At 51.6% G+C, this 25,422-nt stretch overlaps 1 protein-coding gene across 2 annotated transcripts; it reads right to left on the bottom strand.

Annotated features, from left to right (window-relative positions):
• Nucleotides 1-6,562: 6,562 nt before the first annotated feature.
• KIF18B (kinesin family member 18B) lies at nt 6,563-24,862 on the bottom strand. 2 transcript variants are annotated; one of them, XM_014739682.3, is made up of 16 exons: nt 24,704-24,862; nt 17,037-17,363; nt 16,231-16,388; nt 15,775-15,879; nt 15,463-15,573; nt 15,185-15,382; nt 14,872-15,048; nt 14,075-14,149; nt 13,807-13,907; nt 13,211-13,388; nt 12,741-12,868; nt 9,964-10,169; nt 9,157-9,682; nt 8,133-8,222; nt 7,535-7,635; nt 6,563-7,321 (listed from the first exon to the last, which is right to left on the bottom strand). In XM_014739682.3, exons 2-16 carry the CDS (start codon nt 17,353-17,355, stop codon nt 7,215-7,217), a joined length of 2,580 nt encoding a protein of 859 aa, XP_014595168.1. In that variant the 5' UTR covers nt 17,356-17,363; nt 24,704-24,862; the 3' UTR covers nt 6,563-7,214. The 2 variants fall into 2 exon arrangements, with proteins under 2 accessions (XP_014595168.1, XP_070083244.1); XM_070227143.1 differs by lacking the exon at nt 7,535-7,635 and having other exon boundaries at nt 24,704-24,823.
• Nucleotides 24,863-25,422: the final 560 nt, after the last annotated feature.

Here is a 25,422-nt window from a genome sequence, read left to right as displayed (position 1 = left end):
CCCCATCCTGCAGTTCTGGGGCTGTGGGCTGGAGTTGGACACCAGCGCTTTGTCTGGAGGGTCAATTGAGGGTCCTGATTGGGCAAGAGGGGGCAGGTACTACACTCTCTGGCCCTCTCCCTGGGCCACTCTTAAGCCCCCGCTTCAGCCCCACTGGGCTCACCCCTCCCTCGCCCAGCCTCCATGCACCCCCACCCCAGCCCAGGCCTTGTCAGCTCCACAAAGCGTTTATGGATGAGCTGGCTGTCCTGACTCTCATCTTGTTCCTGCATCAGGCTGTTTCCCTGGCCACCCCTCACCACTCTCACACTGGAGATTTATTTCCTTCGAGTTCCCACACATCAGGCAGAGAAGATGGGCTGGGGGTCTGGGGAGAGGTGGGTTTGGGAACCGAGGAGTCACTGGATCCAAACTAGGAGCCCAGGACCTGGGCCCTGTTGCCCCTTGAGAGTTCAGATCCATCTACCCCTTCTACTCTGGTTCCACAGGGTCAGCGTCCCACCCAGGCCCCTCGCCCGTCTGCATCCTTGGACTGCTGGAAAGTGGGTAGTGTTCCTCTCCCCGCCCCCCTCTGCCCACTGCCCATGCCTGGGCCTCTGCTCCCTTTTCTTGGGCACTTGCTGAATGGGGCCTTGTTCTCCACTGCCGGTGAGGGCGCCGCACAGCAACAGCAGCCCCCGGGGGGCTGTGCTGTTTTTGTCCCAAGAAGCCAGGATGTTAGGCGGGGTGCAGCCCAAGCCCCCTGCTCAAAGAGCTTCTCGGAAAACATCTGAGAGGGGCTGGGGTGCAGTGGGGAGCAGGCTCTGTGCCCACTCCCAGCCATTGTGTCTGTGCCAAGGTGAGTCATTCAGTGGGCACCAGGGAAAGGCCCTGAGGGGGCGGCCAGCCCAGCACTGCCAGGTCTCTAGTTCTGCAGAAAAGGCCTGGCTGCTCTCAGAGCAGCCCCAGCTCTCAGAGCCAGCTCAGGCCCTTGGGCTCTGTTGGGGCAATGCCCCCTGCCCCACAGCAGGGGAGATGCTCTTCATTTGGGCGTGTTATAGGCTGCTTACCAAGGTTTCCCCCAGTGAGTCCCGGTGCAGAGAGAGGAGGCGAGAGTCTTTGAGTCTCTAGCCACATCCCACCCCAGGGCCTGAGCAGGGACTTGGGGAGGGGAGTCTGGAGGAGGGGACGCCCAGTGACTTTTGATCCCGTTGTGGGTTGTAGAGCTGCAGGAGGACAGGAGGCACTGAAGGAAGAGCAAGACTGGGGACAAACTCTTGTGCCAACTCCTCTCTGTGGCTGCGAGTGGCTGCCCTTCCAGCTTGCAGGGCAAGTAGGTGTGTGGCCTCCTCTCTTTGTTCAAGTGAAATCTAGTTGAACTGAGTGCAAAGCAATCCTGGAGGAGAAAGACGTACAAGGGCAGGAAGGGCTTGTCAGCCATGCTCAGTGGACAGTACCTGTGTATGCAAGACACCAGGCTTGTGTGGGCAGCAGCAGAGGGAGGCCCCACCCTCCACCTCGTCAGTCACCTCCCTGGGCCCCTGTCACAGGCCGGGCTTTCTCCCTCCACCTTCAACCCCCATCTGACCCTCAGAGCCATCCCCACACTCAGCCTTAACCATCTGAAGATGTCCACACAGAGAAGCAAAGAGGAAGACACGCTTGGTAGTGTTTGTTTGCCAAACTTTCATCATTTTTTATTATACATGCTTTGTAGAAAAATCAGAAAATACAGATAAGTGAAACAAAAAAATTAATTAGCCATTATTTTGCCACCTGGAGATAAACACTATCAGATTTTTTCCCACACACATAAATTTGTTTTTTCACAAGTGGGCTCATGCTCTACAAATTATTTTGTAATTTGCTTTTTTCGCTCGACAATATGTTGCGAACATCTTTCCATATCAATAAATATTTATCTACATCATCATTTTAACAGCTGCATGGTTTTCCACGGTATGCGTTAATTTAACCCAGCCCTGTTGTTGGACAGTTCCCTTCTCTCTCTCTGCTTCTGATTACACTGTGATGCACATCTGCCCCAGGCAGACCTAGCTCCCGGCCTCCACCACTGCCCCCATCCTCCCAGCCTGGCTCAGGCCCCACCAATACGGCACCTCCTCTCCTGCTTCTCCCATTTGGGCCTCAACATCCAAAGTCTCAGGCCAATCTCGGACTGACTTCTGGACTAGATGGCAGAAGATGTGAGCTATGGAGAGAGGACACCTGGATGCCCCTCCATAGGGCCTTCAGCCAAGCTGTTTCCTGCTTGGAGCCGAGGTGGGGACAAGATGACCTCCCACCCCCTGTGCCAGGATGCCCTCCTGCCTGTGGGGCAGAGCCCACATGCTTCCCGGGACAAACACCTGGCCTCAACCCACACACAAGGTGCCCAGTGTTTTCCAAATTTGCCAGCCTTTAATTCAAACGGTTGTTTTGCCCCTGGACTGCCACCCACCAGATCCACTTGAGTCCCTGCCCCTCTCCCAGCGCCTGGCACCACATGGTGGTCAGCAAGCCTGGGTGGGATGAAGAGAATGGGGGTCTCTCTGGCCCACCCCTTGGCTACCGCTGAGTCTATCCATTCTGTAGCCCATCCCGGAGGAAGGGAGCTGGGCCCCGGTGGCCACTAGATGGCAGCGCCCGGCTGCCCAGGTCTGAGTGGCTGCAGAGCCACTGACCTCCCTTTAGAGGCAATGAGGAAGCCCGTCTCACAGCTGCAGGAGGGCTTTCTTAAACCTAATTTGGGATCACCCAGCGGGATCACCCCGTTTACTCTCTGGAGTTGTCTCTGGCTGCGATGGCAGTGCCCTCTAGGGGAGAGAGCAAGGCTGCGGCCACTCAATAGCTGTATGATCTTGGATGACTTCAGCAAGCTTTTCTGAGTCCCCATTTCCACATCTGCAAAATGGGGACTTGCCATCCTTACTTCCAAGGTAGTTGTGAGAATAAAATCAGCGAAAGCCAGACACAGCAGGTGCTCAAGAAATCATAGCTTCCATTTAATAACACCGTCCAGATGCTTTACCTATGAACACGGTAGCACATGTGTGATGGGGTGGGCCCCGAAGGGTGGGAGCTGCATCTTCTGGAGGGGCTACCGTGTCCTGTGACTCCACTGGGGGTGGGGCAGTGACAGTGTGTGGGCTGCCTCCCTGTCCCTGGGCAGTTACCTGGCAGTGTGGACAGGACACAGGGGGGCAGCAGCCAGTGGAGAGAGGGTGGGAGTCAGCGCCATTTGCCTCCAGGCCACTAGTTGTTTGTGGCTTTGGGTCTCCTAGGGGACAAGTGCAAGTGATCTCCAACTGCCCCGGAGGAGACTCAGAGTAGATGCTCATCCCCAACCTGCTTTATTGCCTGATGGGCTCTGTCCCTCCATCCTTGCCCTTCCCCAACCCTAGACTTGAGGCCACAACTCCATCCGAGAAGCTTTTGGTGTGTCACTGTCTCCCGTGGGTGTGGGTCTCTTCTGTGCCTCAGCCTGAGTCTTCCCAAGGAGAGGGCCCATGGCTCTCCTGGCAGATGGGAGGTCCTGATGCTAGGACCTATGTCTTCCCTTCCGAACGGGATCTCCCTAAGGGTAGGGTCTGTCTCCCCCTTCAGACTAAGGCACCCAGAGGACAGAAGCCGTCCTCTTCCCGGATGGGAGCATCCTGATCCGAGCGCTTACGGTTCACTGTCAGATGGGAGCTCCTTGAGGGCAGGGATTGTCTCCTGCTGTCAGTTGGAGGGCTGCCTCAGGCCCGGGTCAGTTCCTTCTCCCCTCCTCAGCCTGTGCCCAGCTAGGCTCTGATGGTTAGAAGTGCCCGACTCCTGTGGCTGCAGAAGGGCTCTTGGCTGAGCCTCCAGACTCCTTCCCCTTCCTCCTCCCTGGGCCCTCAGCACGTCATTGTTGGAGCCATCAGCTCACTCACCTTCGCAGACCGAGGGGTCAGGCTGCTGTGTTGGGGTTAATAAGCTCAGGCCCTTTCTCTCCCTGCTTCTCCCTCAGCCCGGGCCCACTCCAGCCTCTAACCCTGAAAGTGGCTTTGTAATTGCTTTCCCCCGATCTGCTTTTCTCCCCATTCCCCCCTGTCTCCCTGCCTGACTGAATGCATCCCTCTGGGAGGGCGAGAGGCGGGGACCAGATGTGTCCCTGGTGGGAGGAGAGGACTGGCGGGCAGCCTGTTATTTCCAATCCAGTGGGCCTCCAAATAGACAGGATGAGCCAGGGAGTGGGGGTAGGAAGGCTGTGGGTGAGCTGAGGGGAGTCTTTGGGGTGAACTGGAAAGCACAGCCATGGTTTCCAGGCCCCTCAGGTGACTCTGGTCCTGTCCACTCCCGAAACTTCCATCCCAAGCCTCCTGGGCCCCTCTTCATAAAAGCACCACGGAGGAGGGGAAGACAGCCATGAACTAGATTCTGTCCGGGAACCGGGTTTCTGCAAACTTAGCCAAGAGCCAAAGGGACAGTCCTGGAGGAACCTGGGGACAGACAAGCAGGGGTCTTGCAGGCAGGGCACAGTGTTAGCAGCTGCCTGGGAAGCTCCCCGTTGGTGATGGAATCCCCTGTGGGGGCCAAGCCAATGGCTGGGGGTCCGGGGGGGACCCAGAGGAGAAAGCCTAGTCTCCTCCCCTTAACAGTCCCAACACTAATGGAGGTTTGGGCTTACACTCAGGTGACAGGGACAGGTGCCATCCTGACTCCTTGCATGAAGGGACTATGTCTTGTTCTCTGTGTCTGCAGCTCCTGGCACTGAGCCTGGTTCTCTGAACTGGGCAGGAATTTGTGCCCAGGGCAGGGTCTAGATATGAACTGAGGGGTCTGAGGTGGGTGAAAAGGGTCTAGGAAGAGAATACTTCTAAACTCCTAGAAGTGGAGTGAGGGTCTCTGCACAGACCCCCAAGGTGGAAGAGGTGGGGTGACGCAGGGAAAGGTGCCTTAGATCAGGCTGGGCTCGCAGTGGACGGGGGAGCCATCGATTGCTGTGTCTCGTGGATGACTCTCTTTACGTAAGAACAATCCAATCTCAGAGCCTCCTCGCTGCCCAGAGGTCAGCTGGGAGCTGGCTGTCAGCTTGCTGCCACCCTCCGCCTCCGCCAGCTCCCTGAGAAGCTCAGACCAGCCAGGCTGCCTCCCGGCAAGTGGGACACCATGCAGCGAGCACTCTCAGACCGGCCTCCTGTGATTGAGGGCAGGAGCCACACGTGCATAACTCCATCGGCAGAGTCCTTGTACATTTAATGGGTCACCAGAGAGCACATTTTGCACCACAGAGCCACAAATGTTTGCTGAGCGAATGGCCAGCTGCAGAACATCCTTGTCAAGAGTGACCTCTTCCACTTGCAAGCTGCCCCCAGCCCAAGCGAATTCTGCCTCGTGCAGTGGACTCTGTTGTCCGAAGCTTGCCCTCCTGGCCCTAGTTACCAGCCGCCGTGCCCTGTGCCTGCTGCTTCCTCACTTGCAGGTTGATGGTGACAATCAAATGAGATAATGTATGGGAGGGCCCCAGGAAATGAGGAGGTCATTCAATTTGAATCCAACCAGCACTCAGTGAGGCCTCCTAAGGTCAAGGCACCACGCCAGGCCGCTGGGGGCTACACATGAGAAGCTGTGAGTGCTTCTGTGGGAATCATGGTACACGGGGGAAAAAACTCATTAAGATTAATTGGAGAGGAGGCAACCCCAGGCATGCGGAAAGAAACGATGTCTGTTCACTTCTAAAGGGAAGCAACTCGGTGTCATGCAAAGCAGACCCTGGTCTGAATCCTGGTGCTGCCACTTGCTGTCTGACTCCAGGCACATTTTATTAACCTTTTTGAGTCTATTCCCTCATTATACCTTATAAGATTGGAAGTTTTGTGAGAAGCCTGCAGCCGGGAGGAACTCAGTGCTCCTCTTTGCTTTCTCCTCTCCACTCCTCCAAAAAGAAGTTGAAGCTGAGCGGGGAGGGGCTCGTCAGGCGGAGGAGGAGACAGCTCCCCCAGAGCAGCGAGGACTCATTTGAAATCAGCAGCATTATTTACAGACTACTCACAATGTACTAAATACCTTTAACATGTTTGTTTTCAGAAGCAAGATAAACACAGTCTCCTGTAATTTTGTTTGCACTATTCATTCATTCAGCCAGCCATGTCTTCCTGGAGAGACAGAGGTAAACTTGTGTGGAACTGTCACAATCCAGCTCAATGGAGAGGAAGGCCACGAATGTGGTGGGAAGTGGGGCTTTTAGAGCCAGTGGGAGGAAGCTTGCTCTGGGTTGAAGCCAGTTGAGGCCTAGCCTGGAGCCTCACCTAAGACCTGGGGACCACTAAAATGCTCTCCTTGATGGCAGGACTCCTAGAACCCAGCCCAAGCTGTCAGTGGAGGGAACAGGCCTCCAGGCACAACAGCTTCTTCAATGCTGAGGAGCAGAGGCCCTTAGTGGAGGACGAGGCTGCAGAGTAAGGAGCAGGGTTCACCCAGCCAGACCTAAGGCTGCAGGAGGAGGCGGAGGGAGAGTGTTTTCTATACTTGGAAGTTTCTTGAGGTCTGGAAGAGTGGGAAGATGAGAAAGGGGAGGTGATGCTAGCCCACCCAGGTGTACAGAGAGAAACATACACCCAGGATGGAGATGGTTTATTCATCATTATAATAAAAATATATAGCTATATCTACATGTACATATATATGTAAATATGCAGAAATAAAGGATCAGAGGATATAAACCCAAGTATTAACAGCTCTTGTATCCAGGCTAGCATTAAGACTGAACATTAAGACTGAACTTCCCTTTCTTCTTTACACTTCTTTTTACACTGAATGTGTCCTGTTTACAACAGGGTAAAAACAACAAAGCTGTCTTCACTTGGAAATCGAGGCACTGCTACTGATTGTCTGCACCATTGCCAGGACTGTGGCCTGGTGCTGGGGCTCCTTCCTACCCTGCGCAGTGGCTGTCATTGCACTGAGCCTTGTGTGAGACTAGGGGCAGGGACAAAGCCCCCAAAAGCCACCTGCCTGCACAGAGGGCATTATAATCTGGGGGGAAAGATGGCAGCATCCTTTAAAATGGCAACACGTTAACACCCACAAATGAATATATACACGCTGAGAAGCTGAGTGTAACAAGAGTTTAAGGACGAGGGTAGTAGCAGAATGAATGGCTCGGGGAGGAGTGTTAATGAAGGAAGAGGGTGTTGGCACAAATTGCTCCAAGCTGAGGGGGGCCAGTCAGGGTGCAGGCCACTCCAGAGTCCGAGAGGGGCCAGTGATCAGGACACCTTGGCAACGCAGCTCCCAGCTGACAGTGCTCCCCCAACCCCCATCAGTTCCTTCTGGTTCCTCCGGTTGCCAGGGCAGCGGGGGCTGGAGGGGGGCTCTGCAGCCAGATGGGGGAGGCAGGGAGGAAGGAGAAAAGTGAGGCTCTGTCCCACCGTTCCCCTCCCCCACCTCTCTCATCAGGATCCCAGAGATGCTCAGAAGTACCCCAGGCACTCCTCTCACCTGGGTCTTGGCCCACCCTGTCCCCACCTACTTCTTGTCTTCATCTGCCACCATGGCCCAGACCATCCCTGTCCCCACTGCCAGTCACCTGGGATTGCCAGGGGCCCAGCTGGCCGCAAGGTGCTGCCGGGCAGACGGGCGATGCGGCTGCGGCGCCGGGCAACTCCTAGTGAGCAGGAGACTGAGGCACTGAGGGATGGAAGGAAGGAAGGAAGGTGGGAAGGTCACAGCCATGCCTCTGGACCACAGGGCCGGGTGCGGGGGACAGAGCTAGACGCCACGCCTTGAGAGCAGGGGGTGGCTGAGCACCAAGAGCTTCCAAGGTCAGATATGAGGGCAGGAGGAGGAGTAGGGGGAACGGGAGCTTAGTGGGGTGTGGGAGGGAAGTAGCGGTGGGGGCATGGGTAGTCCATTCCCCAGATTAACCAGTGGACACTGAATGCCTCCCTCGCGGAGAGGGGGCCTGTGGCCTTTAACTAAAGGAGGGAGATCCCTGTCACCTCTGGTGTAATCCTGCAATAGCAAGGGCTAAGAGGACCTCAGTCAGAGAACCACACGTGGGCCCTGCTCACGAGACCCCCGGCACCTGGCTGCAAGGGGTCCAGAGACACAGCCGGGGCCTATAGTTGGCCTGGGTGTGCACTGCCCTGGCGAAAGCTCTCCCCCCGATACCGCCCCCATCTCACCTCACAATGCGCCTCTTCTTGTGGGCTGAGGTTCCAGAGAAGGAAGATGTTGGCTTGGGGCCTTTCATGGTGAACAGAGGCATGCGTCCACTGCGGGAGGGAGGAAGGAAGGCAAAGGGAGGCAGATCAGCAGGAAACCAGAAAAGGGAGTCAGCGTCTCCTCCCTCCAGCCCCCAGCTTGCGGGGCGGGGAGGTTGGACAAGATGACCTCTGAGGTTTCCTCCTCCTAAGAGGTGGATTCCTCTCCTGCCTCACTCAGCCTGGGCTGACAGCTGAGTGACAGGCCTGCTCTGGGAGAACATCCAGATGTCAGTTTCTGGCACATCCAGGGAACTAGAGTTCAAACAATTTCACCCTTCCACCTGCCCGGCTCTGAGCTTGTTACTGAGAGGTGGTTCAGGCTGTAGGAGGGGCAGGGGGTAGGGTGGGCAGCCTGCCACCCTTGGCCTCACAAGTACAGGTCAGTCTGGCACTTGTTCTTGGCCTTGGACTGTTCTGGGCCGGTTGCTGTTCCCCTACCCTGCCCCATGGGTGGAAGGCGAGGGTGAGATCTTCATCTTCTCACTGAAAAATGCTGAATAAAATTTTCTGAGGACCACCCCGCCCTCCCAGTTCCAGATGCTGGGCTGGAGGGTAAAATCTGGGGGCGGAAGTGGCAGAAACAGGTATTTCCCAGTGCGACACAGAAGTGGACCGGGCCAAAGGCCCAAGCAATGCAGAGGAATAGAGGACTGGCTCACTTCGTTACTCCTGCTCCCTGCCAACCCTCCTCAAGAGGGGTCCCATCAGCTACTCGTGGGTGTGCCACAAAGCAGCACGAAGCTGGTGCCCTTGAAGTTTGGACAGACAAGGCAGGGCCGCTGAGAGGAGCACCGCCTCCATGGGAACTGTATATTCTGCCCTCTGGGGCCTGGGGAGCACCACCGATGAGACCAAAGGGAAAGAGACGGCAAGTGCTGGCCAGCACCTCTGTCTCGCTGACTCCTGACCCCTTGCTGGGAGGGAGGCAGGAAGGGAGACCCACCTGGGGATGAAGGGCTGATCCAGCCTGTTCAGCTCCTGGGGGACATTCTCCCAGCCGATGCATTTGTGGTAACCAAGCTTTGAAGGGGGCTCCTCAGAGAGATCAAAGGTGGCATTGAGGTCCCGAGCGGGCAGGGCCAGAGGGGTGGAGCAGTTCTGCATGGCAGAAGGGCCCAGGGGCACCCGGCTTTTGATGACCGTGGCTGGGCAGAAGCGAGGGGAGTGGCAGGGGGAGGAGGCCCTTTCTCCTTTGGGGGTGGTGGTCCCGAATGAAGGCTGAGCCTCAGGCAAGGACCCCCTCCTCAGGCAGGGCAGGAAGGACTGGCGCTGGTGCTTGCTCCCTGGCTTTGGGGCCGGGGGGCTGTCTGGCTCCAAGGGGCTTGGTCTCTTCCTCTTCTTCTCCCTAGGCCACTGAGATGCCTGGGCTGGGGTACGGTGAGGCCCAGGTGGGACCCCCAGAGTGTGCATGAGGCCACTCAGTTGCCTTGCCATGGTCCGGGTCACGGGGCCAGAGTATCCGGGAGACTCTGGGCACAGAGAAGCAGGGTGTTAAGGGGAGATCAGGGACTGGCCAGAAGGAAGGAGAATTTCTAGTCTGGGGAGAGAGACACTGGAGACACGCAGGAGCCCTAACTCCTCAGGTCTGCCGGGACTCCTGGGGCTTCTCTGTGTGCACAAGTCCATGATCCCAGGGCCCAGCCTCCGACCACAGCATAACCCAGCATCCGAGGACCCGGCCATCCCTCAGCACCAGCTGGGCCTTGGAGACGGCACTGATGGGCACAGGCAGAGCAGGGGTGAGACTCACTTGACTCTGAACACAGCTCCTGAGCGGGAGGTGGCCCCCTGGCTGGGCCAGGAGTCTCCGAGGCCTCTGGTCCAGGCTCAGTTTTCTCCTCTTGCACCAGCTGCTGCAGAGCCTCAAACTCTGCAATCACGTCAGGGGTCAGGAGGTTGGCCGCTTGGAGCAGGGAGTACTGCCGCTGGGCCAGGCACAGCACCTTCAGGGCCAACCTGGAACAGGGAAGGGGATCCCCACCCTACTCAGACGGGGTGGGCCAGGCCCCTCTGCCTTGCACCTGGCCCCACTGCTCCAGGTGTGGTGAGGAGCACACGTGGGCTGGCCCCCCGGCTCCCTCCTGCCTTGCCCCAGCCTGGCTGGCTGGCCTCACCACCGTCTCAGCTGTGGCTCCTACTCTGCCACAACCTTGCTCAAGACCAAGGCAGGTGGAGATAGTCACAGGTAATGGTAGGAGGCTTCACCACTAAACATGCCCCCTGAGGGAGACAGTGACCTGGGAAATAGGGAAATGGGGCTAAGTGGCTTTGGACTCAGAAGGTCTGAGTTTCCTCTCAGCTCTGCCACCTACCTACTAGGGCTGTGATCCTGAGAAAGTCCATTTACCCGAGGGGCAATGTAAGGTAGCAGGAAAGAGCCAGGCTCAAGTCAGACTGCCTGCTCAAACCCCAGCTCCCACTTCCCAGCTGTGTGATCTCAGATCATTGCTGACCCTCAGTCTCCACATCCTTAAAATGGGGAGGACAAATGCGCCCACCTCATAGGGTTGTTGGCAAGATGAGATGAGTTATTTTATGTATAAAGTGTTTGAAGAGTACCTGGCATATGCTAAGCACTATGAGGTTGGCTAACTATGGTTTCCCGTAAAATGGAAATAATACCATGTACCTTGTTAGGAAAAGAGGAGAATAAATAAGACAGGCTGTGCTGATCTTGGTTCTGAGGGGACCTCAAAAATGCATTCAGTCTGCGCTTTCTATTTAATGGTTGGGATCCTGAAAGAGTATGTACGAATCAACGTGTACTTCATATACACTGAGGGCTATTTAAAGGAAATTATGAGAGTAATGAGATTCCTGATGTTGTAAATTCAGATTCTAATAAAGCAAATTTACCTTCTGTAAGGCACACCTATGATAAAAGAATAAACACAATTATCTCGGTGGGAATTGTTCATAGCCAATAATTTATCCTCAAGTAGCGCTACCTGCCCGGACATCTCTCAGCCCCTCCTCCGGCCTCAGGGAACCCCAAATCATTTTATAAAGCAGCCTCCAGGCCTTCTTCAAAGAAGGCAGGATATAATTTAAAAAGGACACAGCAGAAACTCATTCTATATCCGCCTGAACCACACGTTATAAGATTAGACTACTGAGAGGAGTGGGTGTTTAGGGAGAAATGCATTGGCCTGGATGTCAGATGACCCAGGTCTGGTCCCATCCCTCTCACTGTGTGGCCCTGGGCAAATGCCTCAGTACCCCATCTAACAAATGAGGAGTTGGTCTATATCAGGGGTTTTCAAATTAGATTTCAAGAAATCCATCAGAGGACATTATAAATGAAGCAGCTCTGCTGTGTCTGTTCTACAAATTAGACTCCAGCATGAGATTTCATTTGAAGAAAGGACTTTGCAGCTAAAAAAATTCTGAAAAACCACTGAACTGGAAAATCTAAGATCTACTCAGTGCCCTGGTGGTCTAAGATTCTAAAGTCTAAAGCCAAAGAGAAATTATATTCGATTATCTGGTTGTTAGGGTGTTTCCAAGTATGGAGATGATCTAGAATGTTCTGCAGCCCCTGTTACATGGGGTCTTCTGTCACATTTTCATTAGTATCTATTATTAGCTCTAAGAAGTAGGAAGAATAAGGACTATGATCCCCAAATCATAGCCAAGGTTGAAGCAACTTGTCAGAGACCACAAAACCAGAGGCAAAGCAGAAATGAGAACCCTGGTGTCCTCTCTGCTCACAATGGGGGACACCAGGCAGAGACCCTGAGTCATCGGTGGGAGCCCTGGGGGCCAAGGGGACATCCTGCCAGTGCATCCTTGCCACTCCAGGGCCCCCGGGAGTCGGCAGCAGGAGACAGATAATGAGCCGCTGATTATTCAGGCTGCAGCATTTTTGCTGACTCGGGAACAGACACTCCCCAACAAGAAATAAAATTAAACAGGCCCTTCTGTCTGGAAGCTTTAAATACATTGCCTAGTGTGAAGCGTGCTGCGGAGGGTGGACAGGGGCTGGCAGGAGCAAAGCTAAGTGGCAGGGGATTTATGTTCTGGAGGCCGAGGGAAAAAAATACTAGCAGCACCTCTCTATTAAGCACAGAAAGAATGGTCCAAAACCCATCTCTCTTTGGCTTTGGGTGGTGTTTTGTATTTCCTTCTGAGAAGAATAGCCACAGTCAGTCTGTGGACGAGGAGACACACTAAACACCTGACTCAGGAAGGCTGTCCCTTCCTCAGCCTGCAAAGCAGAGCGAGAGCTCAGGCGGCCCTACCCTAACTCGGTGCGTGCCAGCTGTCTGGATGGAATGTGGTGCCTGGCTTCCCTCCTGTTGGGCTGCCAGCTACATGGAAGAATAAATAGAGATGATGATAAGTAAACAGAGTAGCTGATAACATCAAGTTGTTGAAAGCAGATAAGGGACATTGATGAAAAAAGACTTGACTCAGCTAGGGCAGAAGCAGAGCTTTTGTGGCGTAATTAACACCAACTCCCACCCCAGGGGGCTGGCACCCATCACCTCCCTTCTTGGCTCCAGAGAAGAGCAAGAAGACACCTACTGCTTAGAATGGTCCCTGCTCGGGTTCTGTGGTGAGAGGCGTCCCGCATCTGGCTTAGGCTGCAGGGTCAGGCCAGGGGACCCTGGTGGTGGGTGTCTAAGGTTCTGCTCTCGCACCTGGATTGGGACCTAAGAGAAAGAGAGTCACAGAGAGATGGAGGGTCTAGCGTGGCCTGCCTCCCTCCATAAGCAGTTCTTAAAATCTTTCCCTCCTCCAAGAGTAGGAATGATGGCTCCTGGGTTGACCAGGTCCTCTAAGAGACTTTCTCTCCCAGTCTCCTCCTCCCTCCCTGCTCCTCTTCTGGTAACACACATGCTCCTCACTTCCAGACACACAGGACCTGAGTTTTCCTTCCTGCACAGGATCTGAGAGCCTCCTAATGACATCCAGCTAGAGAACCCGGGACTGAAGGGACTCTATCAGCTGGGGAGAGGCATTTCCTCCAATATTCTATCAGCTCCAAGTCCTACCTCCTGGGCTGAGCCTTCATCCTTGTCCTCCAGGGGCTGCTCCTGGTCTGAAGAGTTCTCTTCCACGACCCTCTCCAGCTGGGGCTCTTTCCCCAGGCTCTCCTCCTGAAGGACTGCAGACCCTGGGTGGAGCTCTGGGGTGCAGGGCTGGCTGGGAAGGCGGGTTGGTGGGGGGGCACTGGGAACGCCAAGGGGAAAATGAGGGTTTGTGAGGTGGGAACAGGGGCACGTAGGGAGAGCAGGGAGGGGGCAGGATCTCTGTGGCACCAAGTAGCATAGAGCCCGTAAGGGATGGAGGCTTGGGTAACTAGTGGGCAGTAGCTGAGGGTGGGAGGAGTCAGGGATTTCCTGGTTTAGGAAACAATGACACCCTCCCCTTAACAGCACCTTCTTTTGAATAGTAGATGCTGCTTCTAGGGGCTGGGTGTCATTTACTCATTTGACACAGAGCAATCAGTGTTCTGGGCACCAGGTGGGGACCTCTAGCCCTAGGTGTCAGAAGAGAAGCAAGGAGGCCTAGCCCTGCAGGAGCTGGAGAAGGGGGGGCTTTCCCTGCCGAGCTGAAGGAGGGGGCAGGTATGGACAGCAGAACTCACAGTGATTGTGGAGGGCCCGCTGTGGGGGACTGTGGGAGGTCCTGATGTGGAGCCTGGGCTCCTGCCTCATACACTCGGAGCTTCTCCCTCAGGGCGGCCACCTGGAACCGAAGCAGCCCGGCACCTCAGAGGCCCAGGTGAGCGTAGGAGGCGAGGGGTGGGCACAGGGCCCCGGCCACACCCCAGCGCTCTTGTCTCCTGCTCTCCTGCCCCCGAGCCTGGGTGCCCTCCAGGCCTCCTGGCCAAGCTCCTCAGGCAAGTTCCTCACCTCAGCCTGGAGCTGCTGGCAGATGGTGGCGTACTGGCTGATGTGACAGTCCAGGCTGATCACGTTGCTCTTCAGCTGAGGTGGGGGCACAGGGGAGGGATTGGTTTGTTCGTTACAGCAGCTTTTGGCAGCCACTTCTAACGGCCAGGCCCCACGCTAGGCGCCTCACTCACGCTCCCGAGACTCACCCTCACCACTGGGGAAGCAGACCCGGGAAGGTCAGCGGCTTGCCTGAGGCCACAGCAAGAGGCAGGAGGATACTTTTGAGCCCAAGACCACTGACTGCCTGACCAATACACTCTCGCCAGGCCAGGGCTTCTCAGCAGCAGCTCCAGGAGCGCCAGGGCTGCCTGGAGGCGGCAGGAGAAACCACAGCAACTCCACTTTTATCTGTGTTATATGTTGACGTTTGTGTTGTTTGGTTGAAAACATGGTCCTGCCGCTAAAAACAAGTCTGAAGAAGATCACTGGCTGACACTTGGCCACCTGCTCCCCTTGCCTCCCTCTTGAGATGATTCTGCCTTGGTCATCCCAGTGCTGTGACATTTTACTCTTTTTTCAAGTCTTGGAGAGAGACTGTCCTGCCTCTCTCCCAACTGGGGTCTTCCCAAGGATGGGGACTGTGTCACTTCTACCACAAAGAATTTCCCTGAAGACAGAGGCTAGGGAACTTCTTCCCTCCACTTTGGGGGAATACTTGCTCCAGGTACCATAGGAAGCTGTGTGGGTCTTGTCCACCTCACCCCCAGCCTGGGGGCTCCCCAACACCAGGCTGGCCATTCCTGGCTGGCACGCACCGAGAGTTTGATCTCCTTGGCCCGGTCGGCATACTTGAGGGTGTTGTAAGTGTCCTCGTAGGCCAGGCTGGAGGGGCTGATGGCGGCGATCATCACTGTGCGGCAGTTGCCTCCGATGGAGTCCTTGAGCAGGCGGGTCAGTTTGCTGTCCCGGTAGGGCACATGGGACTTGCGGCCCTGGGGGACAGCAAGAGGGTGTGGGCTGAGGTGGCTGGGCCCCGGCAGCCTTTGGCCCAGGGCTGGAGGAAGGGACCCGTGGCTTTAGGCCCTCAGGCGCTGTCCTGGGGAGGACCCTAGGTCTGTGCAGCTCTACCTTTGCGTCAGCCAGGGCGTTGAGGACATTGATGAGGGCCAGCAGAGAGCGGTTGATGTTGGCACCCTCCCGCAGCCGCTCCCCCTTCGCCTGGGTGCTGGATGCCCGCTCTGAACCAGCCAGGTCAATCAGGCTCATCTTGGCCACCTGAAGGGCCTGGGTCAGACCTGGAACCCGGTCCTGCTGCTTCACAAAGACCTGGGGGCAGACGGCAGGGGTGAGGGGGCACCAGGCATCAGGAGGCCAGGCTGCAGGCTCTGACCTGTGACCCCTCTCACCTGGAAGATGGCATGGGAACGGGAGGACGTAGCGTTGGCATCAGTGGGGTGCTGCTTGCGGTTACGGTTCCCCCTTGTCAGCATCTCCAGCAGCTGCTCAGCTGAGGCTGGCTATAGAAGAGATGCCCAGGAAAGGGACTGTGGTCTCCCCAACCAGGACTTTTCCCATAACAGGAGGGCTGCTCGCCAGAACCCATGTCACCCTCTTGCTACCGCCACCACCATGGGATCCAGGGCATCCTCAACCTGCCTGGTGAAGGAACCCCAGAGGACCAATGGGGCTGCTTGTGCCACCCGAGCCCAGTCCCACACCTGGTGGAAGGAAAGTCCTTGCACCACCACCCCCTTGTCGGGGTCCTCACGGATGGCCAGGGGCCCCTTGGGCTCCAAGAGGTCGTGGATCTGCTCATTGTACACCTGAGGAAAAAGGAAGAAGGGAGAGACCTGAGGGAGGGGACCCGTCAGGAAAGCTCCCCTGGAGGCTGGAGGAGGGCTGAGTGGCTGGGCAGGGGAAGCATGACAAGATGCCACGCCATGAGCAGCACTTTGCCGGATGACATGAAAGGACAGGAGCAGGACGGGCCGGCTTAGTTCGCAGGCAGTCTCTCCCCGAGCTGTAACTGCCCTCTGAGCTCTCACCAGGCCCCCATCGCCCGCTTCCTACCACCCTCTCCCCGACCTGCTCACTCCACTCCACTCCACTCCCCCTTCAGGTGAGAGGGATGAACGAGGGATGGAACCGCCAGTCCTGAGGGGGGAACGCCATACCTCCTGGTAGCTGATGAGCACCTCGAATTGCTTCTCCTCCTGGCGGGCCTCCAGTCGCCTGTACAGCTCCATGGTGGTCAGGTACATGATGCCAGGGTCTCCCTCTCTTCCCAGCATGGTGTGTGTCTTCCCAGCCCCGGTGGCCCCATAGGCAAACACTACAGAGGACAGAGTAGGGAGTAGGGTGGTGGCAGGGCCAGATCTGCCTTCTCTAGGGGCTCCCCCAGTTCATGTCCACCGGCTTGGCCCTGCCCTCCTCCCCCAGCTCCTTTGTTTTGCCTTGATGTGCACAGTTCCCCTGCTCCTACCCACTCGCAGCCCCCATGTTCTCTGTGTGTATGTCCTGGCTCTCCTATAGGCCTGTGGATTCAAGGGTAAAGGGGTCTCCACTGCAGTGGGGACTGATCCCCTCCTCAGGGAAGCCTTCTCCAGTCTAGGTGGCTTCTTCTGTTGAAGGCCCTCTTCCCCTTATGTCACCTACCTTAGTTCACAGCCACACACTTGCGGGTGTGACTTCGTGATTAGTGACTTCTCCCCTCTCTAGAATGTAAGCATCAAAAGGATAGGAACCATGTCTGGCTGGTCTGCTACTATATCCCAGGGCCCAGTAGAATGCCTTACACACAGGAGAAGAACGAATGGGGGACCCACAGAGAACGCAAGGGCCAGAGTCCTCCTCAGCAAGTGCCTGCCCAGCTGAGGGGGAGGGAGGTGGGCATCCATCATATGACACATGAAGCGCTTAGGAGGCAGGGAGGAAAGGCCGCTGCCAATCAGGGCCCGTCCTCCTCACCGGGGGTTCTCACCTGAGCAGTTGTAGCCTTGGAGGAAGCTGTCCAGGATGCTGTGGGTGGTGTGCTGGAACACATCCTGTTGGGTGGCCGCCTCACCGAAGACCCGGTCAAAGACAAACGTCAGGTCTTTGCCTTTCTTCTTGGGGCCGTCATGGGTGCTGCCCCACTTCAGGCCAGGGAAGCTCCCATCGGGCTCCTCAGGGTCAAACACCAGGACCCGTTCGTCTACCACCTGAACCACAGGCTGCCGCTGACTCTCCAGCTCCCGCAAGGTCGGGGGCCGCACTCGCACCACCACCCGCACCACACTGTCCTCCACCGCCATCACCATGGCAACACCTAGGCAGAGACATGATGGAGATAGGACCCGTTGGACCCCAGGTATGACCAGGTGCCCCCTCAGCCTAGTATTCAAGGTATCCTCTCACCCTCCAACAGCTGATCTTCATTTTATACCTCAAGAGAATAAGAATATTGGCGTTAGTACCAATTATTAATAAATATCTCTTTCTTACTTGAAATACCACTTTGTCATATGCAAATGACTATATTTTTTCAGAGGCCTATTACTGGGTTCTCTATCATGTTCCACTAATCTGTTTACCCTTGTGCCGACACTACACTGACACTTTTTCCATTCCTTCCTTTTACAATATGCTTTTTATTCAGTAAAGCAAGAACCACCCCCCACATTAGCCTTTTTCATGATTTTCTTGGCTATTTTCAGGCATTTATTGTTCTATTTGACTTTAAGAAAATTTTATCAATTCCATTCCCAACCCAGAACAGCCTCCAACACACACACACACACACACACACACACACCTTATTGGTATTACAATTGGAATTGTATTAAATTTACATATTTATTTTATAGTAAACCTTTTCATGCAAGAATATGGCTATTGCCTTTCTATTTGTTCAGATATTTTTATACCCCTCAATAAGATTTTGTAGTTTTCTATCTCTTCAGATGGGTTCTGTAATTGTCCTTTTGATGTAATTCCCAAGTACTTTATGGACTTAATTGCTTTTATGAATGGAACACCTTTCCCCATCTCTATTTCCAGGTGGTAATTGCTGGTATGGAGAAACATGATTGATTTTTATATTTGCCTTGTAATCACCACCCTCAAACTCTCTTATTAATTCCAATCATTTTTTATTAGGGCTTATTGGGTTTTCTGACTATACAATTATATATCAGAAAAGAAAAGAACTTTTTTACCTTTTTTCTCTGTATTTATACTAAATATTTTATTTCTCGTCTATTGCAATCCCTAGAACTTCCAAAACAAAGTTGGATAATAATGATGATAATGGGCATCCCTGTCTTGATTTTAAAGGAAACGGGTTTAGTACATCACGATTTAGAAATTCGTTTTGGACAAATAGTCATTATCATATTAGTAATTTCTTCTATTTTTATTTTACTTAGAGTTGTTATTAGGAACGTCTAGAATTTTATCTAATGCTCTTTCAGCATCTCTTGATATGCTTATATGTTTTTTACTCCTTTATTTCGTTGATGTGGTAAATCATTTGATATTATTCTTGGGTATCAAACCAACCATGCATTCTTGGAAAAAAATCCCACCCTGGCCATAGTGAAGTTTTCAATTTTTAAAAGGTCAAATGTGTCAACTTTTATGGTTTTTATGTCATATTTAAGAAGACATTCCTTCCCCAAGGTAATAAACACTTTTCTTACATTTCTGTGTAATACTTTTTCTTATATTTAGGTCTTTGTCCAGAGGAAATTTATTTCTGTGTGTGAATGGTGTGAGGAGATTTCTAAATAACTTTTCTTTCCAAATGGTAAACAATTATCTTAAGATCATTTATTAAATTGTGCATTCTTTCTCCACCAATTTGAAATGCCACATTTAACATAACTCAGTTCTCATAGAAAGATGAATTTGTTCCTGGACTCTCCGTTCTGTTCTACTGATAGTCTGTTCCTTTTCCAGTAACTCACTGTTGTAATTACTGTGGTTCTATAATATATAACCTCATTGTTCTTTTTCTTGGCTATTCTTGGGCATCCTGTCTTGCGTATGGCTTTAGAATCAGCTTATGGAGTTCTATGAAAAATCCTGCTAAGATTTTAATTGGGATTATTTTGAATTTATAGATTAATATGAGGAGAATTGGCATCTTTACAGTATCAAGTCTCCCCCTCTAGGAATATAGCATCTCTTTTCATTACTCACAACTTTATAATCTTCAGTAAAATTTTATAGTTTTTCTCACATGGGTTTTGTAGATTTCTTGATAGGTTTATTACTAATTGTATAGCCTCTGTTATATTGTGAATAGGCTCTTTTTAAAATTACATTTTCTAATTCATTTTTGCCAGAACATGGGAAAGCTACTGATTTCTGTATGCAGATCTTGTATCTGGCCACACTGCTAAGCTTCCTTATTAGTTCTAATAGATTGTCATTGATTCTCTTAGGTTTTTCAATTAAATGATGATATAGTTTGCAAATAATGACAGTTACTTTCTATTTTTAGCTCTTCTATATTTAATTCCCCACCCTTCACTGCCCATTAGGAATGGGTGTTAAGTTTTATCACATGCTTTTTTTGGCACTGGCTGAGATGATCACAATGTTTCTCCTTTAATCTGTTAATGTAGAGGGTGACATAGACACATTTCCGAATGTTGACCTGGTCACAGTTCCAAACATTTATTTGCCTGTTCTCTCTTATGTTACCCTCAGGCCTCTCTCCCTGGTTTTTCATTTCTCCTTCAAGCCAGCCTACCAAGGGTAAAGATGGAATTTTTGGAAGGCAGGAGTCATAGATGTCCTGGAAAAGTTCAACTCTGGGGATATATTAACAGGGGTAAGGAACAGGGGCTGTTCCTGGCGGCGGGGGGCGGGGTGTGAATAGGCGATCGCTTCCCCAGGAAAGATAAGGTCCTGCTGACCAGTCAAATTACCAAGGTCGTTCAGCAAAGAAAAGTGGGATTTCTACATAATGCTCCAGCAAACAACTCATGTTTTCCTTTGGGAATGTGGCAGAATCGAGCTGATTTGAAACTCCTGCCCCCTCACTCCCAAAGTTCTTCATTACTTCTGCACACAAAACAAAGGAAAGAGATCAACCAATAATAATCCTTTCAGCTGTGTATAATTCCGTTCCTGTCCAGCAATCAGACTGCCATAAGAATAAACATAACAGCTAAGTGCTCACTATGTCAGCGACTGTTTTAAGCACCTTACATGTATCATCTCTTTTCATCTCCATTGCAATCCCGCAAGACAGATACTATTATTATACTCATTTTCAATGAGAAAACTGAGACAGAGAGGGTTAAGCAATTTGCCCAAGATTCCAATGCTCGTAAATGACAGAGCCTGGTTCCAACCCAGGCTGTCTGACTGCAGAGCCTGTATACTGCCTTATAATGAGATTATAGATTACGCTCTCATGATCGCATTGTTGTAACGGTCCCTTATGTTTGTATAATAATCATAATCCCTTTTATGTAACCAGCATTATGTACACTGCAAACACTTTCAGATTTATGGACTGTACCTAATTTTCAACACTCACAGAGAGTTAGAGTTCCTCTCATCCTCACATTCCCAACCCAGGGAACCCCACTTCTGTACCCAGGGAACTGAAGGCAGAGGGTGCCTGGCCCCACAGTCTGGGTCTACATCGGCTGCCTTAACAGCAGTGCCAGCTCCCCACAGGGAGGCTTGTAGCTGAGGAGGAGCCACGGAGCAGCCTAACATTCTAAGCAGGAAATTAAAAAGGGCACTGGCAGCGGAGTGCGCATAACCTTTACAGTTCTCTCCTCTCCGCCTCCTGAGGGCCAGCGAGGCAGACTGTTTGCCTAATGAGATGTTTTCCTTCTTCCTGAGACAGTGCTGGGGGCTCGGGGTGGGGGGCGGGTGACACTTGGCATAGAGGCAGCTAGGATGCCAGGGTCCTGGTCCCTGCTCTGCATCTGACTGGTGGAGAGGTCTTTCCACCAGCCACACCATGTCGATGTCGCATCAGCTTCCCCCTCTGAGAGCCAGAGAGAACAGCTACCGATCTGCTCCCGCCCCAGGGGGATAGGGAGATTAATGAGAGAACGTTTGTCAAGTTTGCTTTGATCCTCGGTTGGAAAGAGCATTTCAGCCCAAAGTACAAGGGAGATGATTCTTTAATAAGATCTTCAGGGTTCTGAGCCAGCTACAGTCACGTCCTGTTTCTAACCCAGGGCAGCTCATTAAATCCCAAAGGCTAGTTCACTGCGGAGCTGGGGCTGGGAAGCCAAGATTCAGTTGTTTTCAGGATGGCCTCCTCTGCCTACCCTCACAGGGACAGGTCAAACAAGCCCAAGCTTAGAAGCCCCTGGAGAAGAATTTCTGAGGACTTGAGGGGATCTGCCTGCAGACATTAGGAGCCAGGAAGGCAGGGAAGGGGCCTAGCCCTTGGATGTTGTATTTGTACAGGAGTTGCTATCGTCCCCTTGATTGCTCCTTCATAACTCTCACATACTCGAGTTTCTCGTCCTTAAGCTGCAAGAGAGCAGGACCCTCTTCTGATATAGTCTGTGCAGTCCACATGCCTGGGCACCACACCCAGCGTGCAGCAGATGCTGAATAATATTTGTCCATGAATGAATAAAGGCCAGACAAGAGCAGAGTCTGAATCCAAAAGTCTAAAAATGATTACTGTTACAGCTGCCATTTATTGAGGGCTTCCTATGTATCAGGTACTACGCGCTGCGTGCTTTACAAACGGTGTCAGTTTAACCTTCACAATCTCATTATGTGGTTATTGATACGATTGTTCCATCCCTACTCTACAAAGGAAACTGAGGCTCAGGAACTTGTCACATGGATGGTAAGTAGCAAGCCCAAACTGCACCTCACTCTGATCGTCACAGAGGCACAGCTCTTCACCCCAGGCTCTTCCGGCCTGCAGCTGGGTTTGCAGCTCCCGCCTCCCTCACCTTAGCACCCAGCAAACAACAGCCAGAGACCACTGGTTCTTTCTACAGGTCATGTGCGGAGGAAGGAGCTGCGTTTTTTTTTTTTTTAAATAGACAATCATAAGGCTATAACTCATGATAGTTTTGTTTATTCTTTTCTAACCTTATCATTTTTATTTTTCTTGTCTTACAGTTCAGGCTAGGACCTCCAATACAATATTGAATAGAAGCAGCAATAGTGAGCAATCTTGTCTCTTTCCCGATTTTATAGGGGATACTCCTCTTATTTCTCTGTTTGTTGGTTTAAGGAAATTTACCTCTATTTCCAGTTTACCAAGTTTTTAAAAAATCATGAATGGTATTGAATTTTATTGAATTCTATTTCTGTGCCTAATAGGATACGTTTTCTCCTTTAATCTAGAAATATGTAGATTGTATTAATAGATTTTATAATGTTAAACTATTCTCATATTCCTGGGATAAAACCAAGTTCATCATACTGTATTTTTTTTATACATTGCTGGTTTCTGATTGTTAATATTTTATCCAAGATTTTTATAGCTACATTTATAAAAGAGATTGGCTTGTAATATTCTTTGTCTCATTTTTGGTGTCACAAAACAGACTGGAAATGTTTTCTCTTTTTTAGGGAGAGTTTGTATAAGATTAGAATAATTTCTTCCAATTGCCTGTAAATTTCTGGTGGAGTTTGGTGACTTTTTTTTGTTTGTTTTTGGTGAGGAAGATTGGCCCTGAGCTAATATTTCTGCCAGTCTTCCTCAATTTTTTGTATGTGGGACTCCGCCACAGCATGGCTTAACGAGCAGTGTGCAAGACCGTGCTCAGATCCAAACCTGTGAACCCTGGGTGGAAGCGGGGAGCACGTGAATTTAACCACTATGCCACAGACAGCAAGGTGGGTTTTCTTGGATGTGTGTGAAGATACATTGTAAATGAATTCAATTTCCTCAATGGTCCTAGGTCTGTTCGAAATTTCCATAACTTCTTGAGTCAATTTTGGTAAGTTGTTTTTTCCTAGAAAATTGTCCAAAAGCATTGTCAAAAAGGGTGTTCCATTGAAGTCTCTGCCTTCTAATCTCTCAGTAACTGAAGTTATGTCCCTATTTTCATTCCTAAGATCATTTTTTCTATGTTTCTTTTCTTTATTTCTTAATCAATATTGCCAGAGGTTTGGCTTTTTTATTAGTCTTTTCAAAGGTCAGCTTTTGGCTAAGTTAATCCTCTCTCTTATATAATAAAATCTATTTCATTAATTTCTGCTCTTAACGCCTTCTTTTATTATCTACACATTGATTCTGCTGTTCTGTTCTATCTTACTAAAGTTGGAAGTTTGCCCCACTAACTTTCAGCTGAAAAAAAAAAGCTCAAATGTAAGTATTTAAGACTAAAAATTACCCTCCAAGTGTTGCTTTAAATGCATCCTACAAATTTTATTAGTAGTATTATCACTGTCCCATGCTAATTATCTTTTAATTACAATTATGATATCCTGTTTGACTGAGTTAAGTGGCTTTTTTTTTTTAATATCCAAATGTTGATTTAATTTCTTTTTCTTCTGCATTTTTAACCTAATTGCTTATGGAAAGAGAATATGGTTTGCACTCTTTAGATTTGTTTTGTGGTCAGATAGAGACAATTTTTATGCCTCTAAAAATATGGTATTTGTACACTTTTTTTAAAAAGGTATAAATGGAGCTGGATTGGATGATACAAAGACCATCAAATTGAGACACATTAAAATATCTCTCTGAGGGTGGGGGAATTCAATCATGAAATAAGCAGAGAAGGATTGGATAGTTGGCATTGTTGAAGCATGGGAAGCGGTGATGGGAGAGGAAACAGAACAGAGATTGGAGAAAGCAGTACAACACTGAGAAGCGCATTCAGAAAAATTTTGTAGATGTTTTCCTCTGAGTTAGGCTTAACTTCTCTGTTCCCCAAACTATGAAATGTAAACAATATTAGTATCTACTTCACAGGGTTGTTATGAGAATAAATGAGTTAATTCAAATCTGGTAAGTGCTCAATAAATGTTTGCCATTATTATTTGAATTGATAGGACATGCAGCATTTCTCCGTGATGCCAGAAGAACCAATGTCTGCAGTAAAATCCCGTTTTTCATGGCACAGTACCTTAAAGGGTCAAAACTAAGAGGAGAGGCATCCTAGGAGCAGAAGGCCTGGTTTTCTGTCATACAGATGTTCTTTCATTCCTTCCTTTATTCAATCAAGTACTTACTAAGTGCCCTAGTAACTAAGTTAGGGCCGCTGGCACAGCTGGGCAATCAGTTCTTTATAGATGGGCGGAGAGGGTCTTAGCTACTCCACACAGATGTGCAAGAGGTCCCAGTGTCCAGTTCTACTGTACAGGAGGACCCAATTGTTCCTTACACACGAGCAAGAGGACCTTTCACAGAGCGGATGTACAGAGGGCCGGGCCCCGGTGCAGAAGCGCGGACCCAGTCTAGGTGCTGTACAAATGAGCAGAGCGGGTCCCGATCTCCCGCGCAGATGTGGAAGGAAGCACCCTGCCACCTGCCCCGGCCCTCATCCTGTTCAGAGGGGACCACACAGAACCTGCTGGGTCTCCACGCTGCCCCTACGTGTCCGGCATGAAAGAGGCCAGGCTCGGGCTTCCGCCCTGAGCTGCCGAGTCCGCGCGTCAGGGATCTGCGCGCAGGAGCCCCCGGGGCCGGCTCCGCCGTGGGTCAGCGCTTACCCTTCGTCGGTTCCCCGCCGCTGGTGTCGCCGGCTCGCTGCCGGGTCCCTGCGCCGCAGACTGGAGCCCCCCCAGCACGCGAGAGCACGCCCCACACCCTCCCCCACCCGCGCCAACCTCCGCCCTGCGTCGCGCGTTCAAATTAGCCGGGTCGGCTCCTCCGCGCTTCCCATTGGCCACCGTCCGGATCTCTGATTGGCTGTTTCCTAAGTAACAAAGTACAGCTCGCTGGTGGCGGGAGCTGCAGACAGTGCGCTTGCGCACTTCCCCTTCCTGCTGGCTCGAGCTTTTGAGGTAATGTCTCCGCAATATCCTGCCCTTCCTACTCACCTAGGAGAGCATGGATGTGAAAACCTTCCAAACCCCAGCATATGGGAGGGGATAGCCTTCTATGGATCTGATTAGGATGAAACAGGTGACGGCTGCCAGAAGCCAGTTGCTCACAACTTTCATTAACTTGATCTGTCCCCACATGGGACTGTGAATAGATCTGAGACGTGTAAGAAAGCAGGAGGCAAAATTCCCTCGGTGGACCTGCCATCAAGATAGTAGATAGTAATTAGCATTAAATAGTATGGTCAGTATTTAATTAATACCTGGGTATTTAATATACTGTTTTAACACCAAATCATGGCCCAAACTCTTCATTCACCTACCTGGACCTCAAATGTCCTTCATACGATGGGACAGCACTGCTGGTTTGGTGAGAATAAAATGAG

The sequence above is a fragment of the Equus caballus genome, chromosome 11 (assembly GCF_041296265.1).
Source record: "Equus caballus isolate H_3958 breed thoroughbred chromosome 11, TB-T2T, whole genome shotgun sequence".
Classification (NCBI taxonomy): Eukaryota; Metazoa; Chordata; class Mammalia; order Perissodactyla; family Equidae; genus Equus; species Equus caballus.
This window is presented reverse-complemented; position numbering and strand designations above follow the sequence as displayed.

Bases quoted from the DNA above. Each gene is read 5' to 3' on its own strand.
- KIF18B (XM_014739682.3), bottom strand. From the start codon at position 17,355: ATGGTGATGGCGGTGGAGGACAGTGTGGTGCGGGTGGTGGTGCGAGTG. The intron at 16,389-17,036 runs GTGAGAACCCCC...TGTCCTCTGTAG, and splicing joins CCAAGGCTACAACTGCTCAG to TGTTTGCCTATGGGGCCACC. The intron at 13,908-14,074 runs GTGAGGAACTTG...CTTCGGTTCCAG, and splicing joins GCCAGCAGCTCCAGGCTGAG to GTGGCCGCCCTGAGGGAGAA.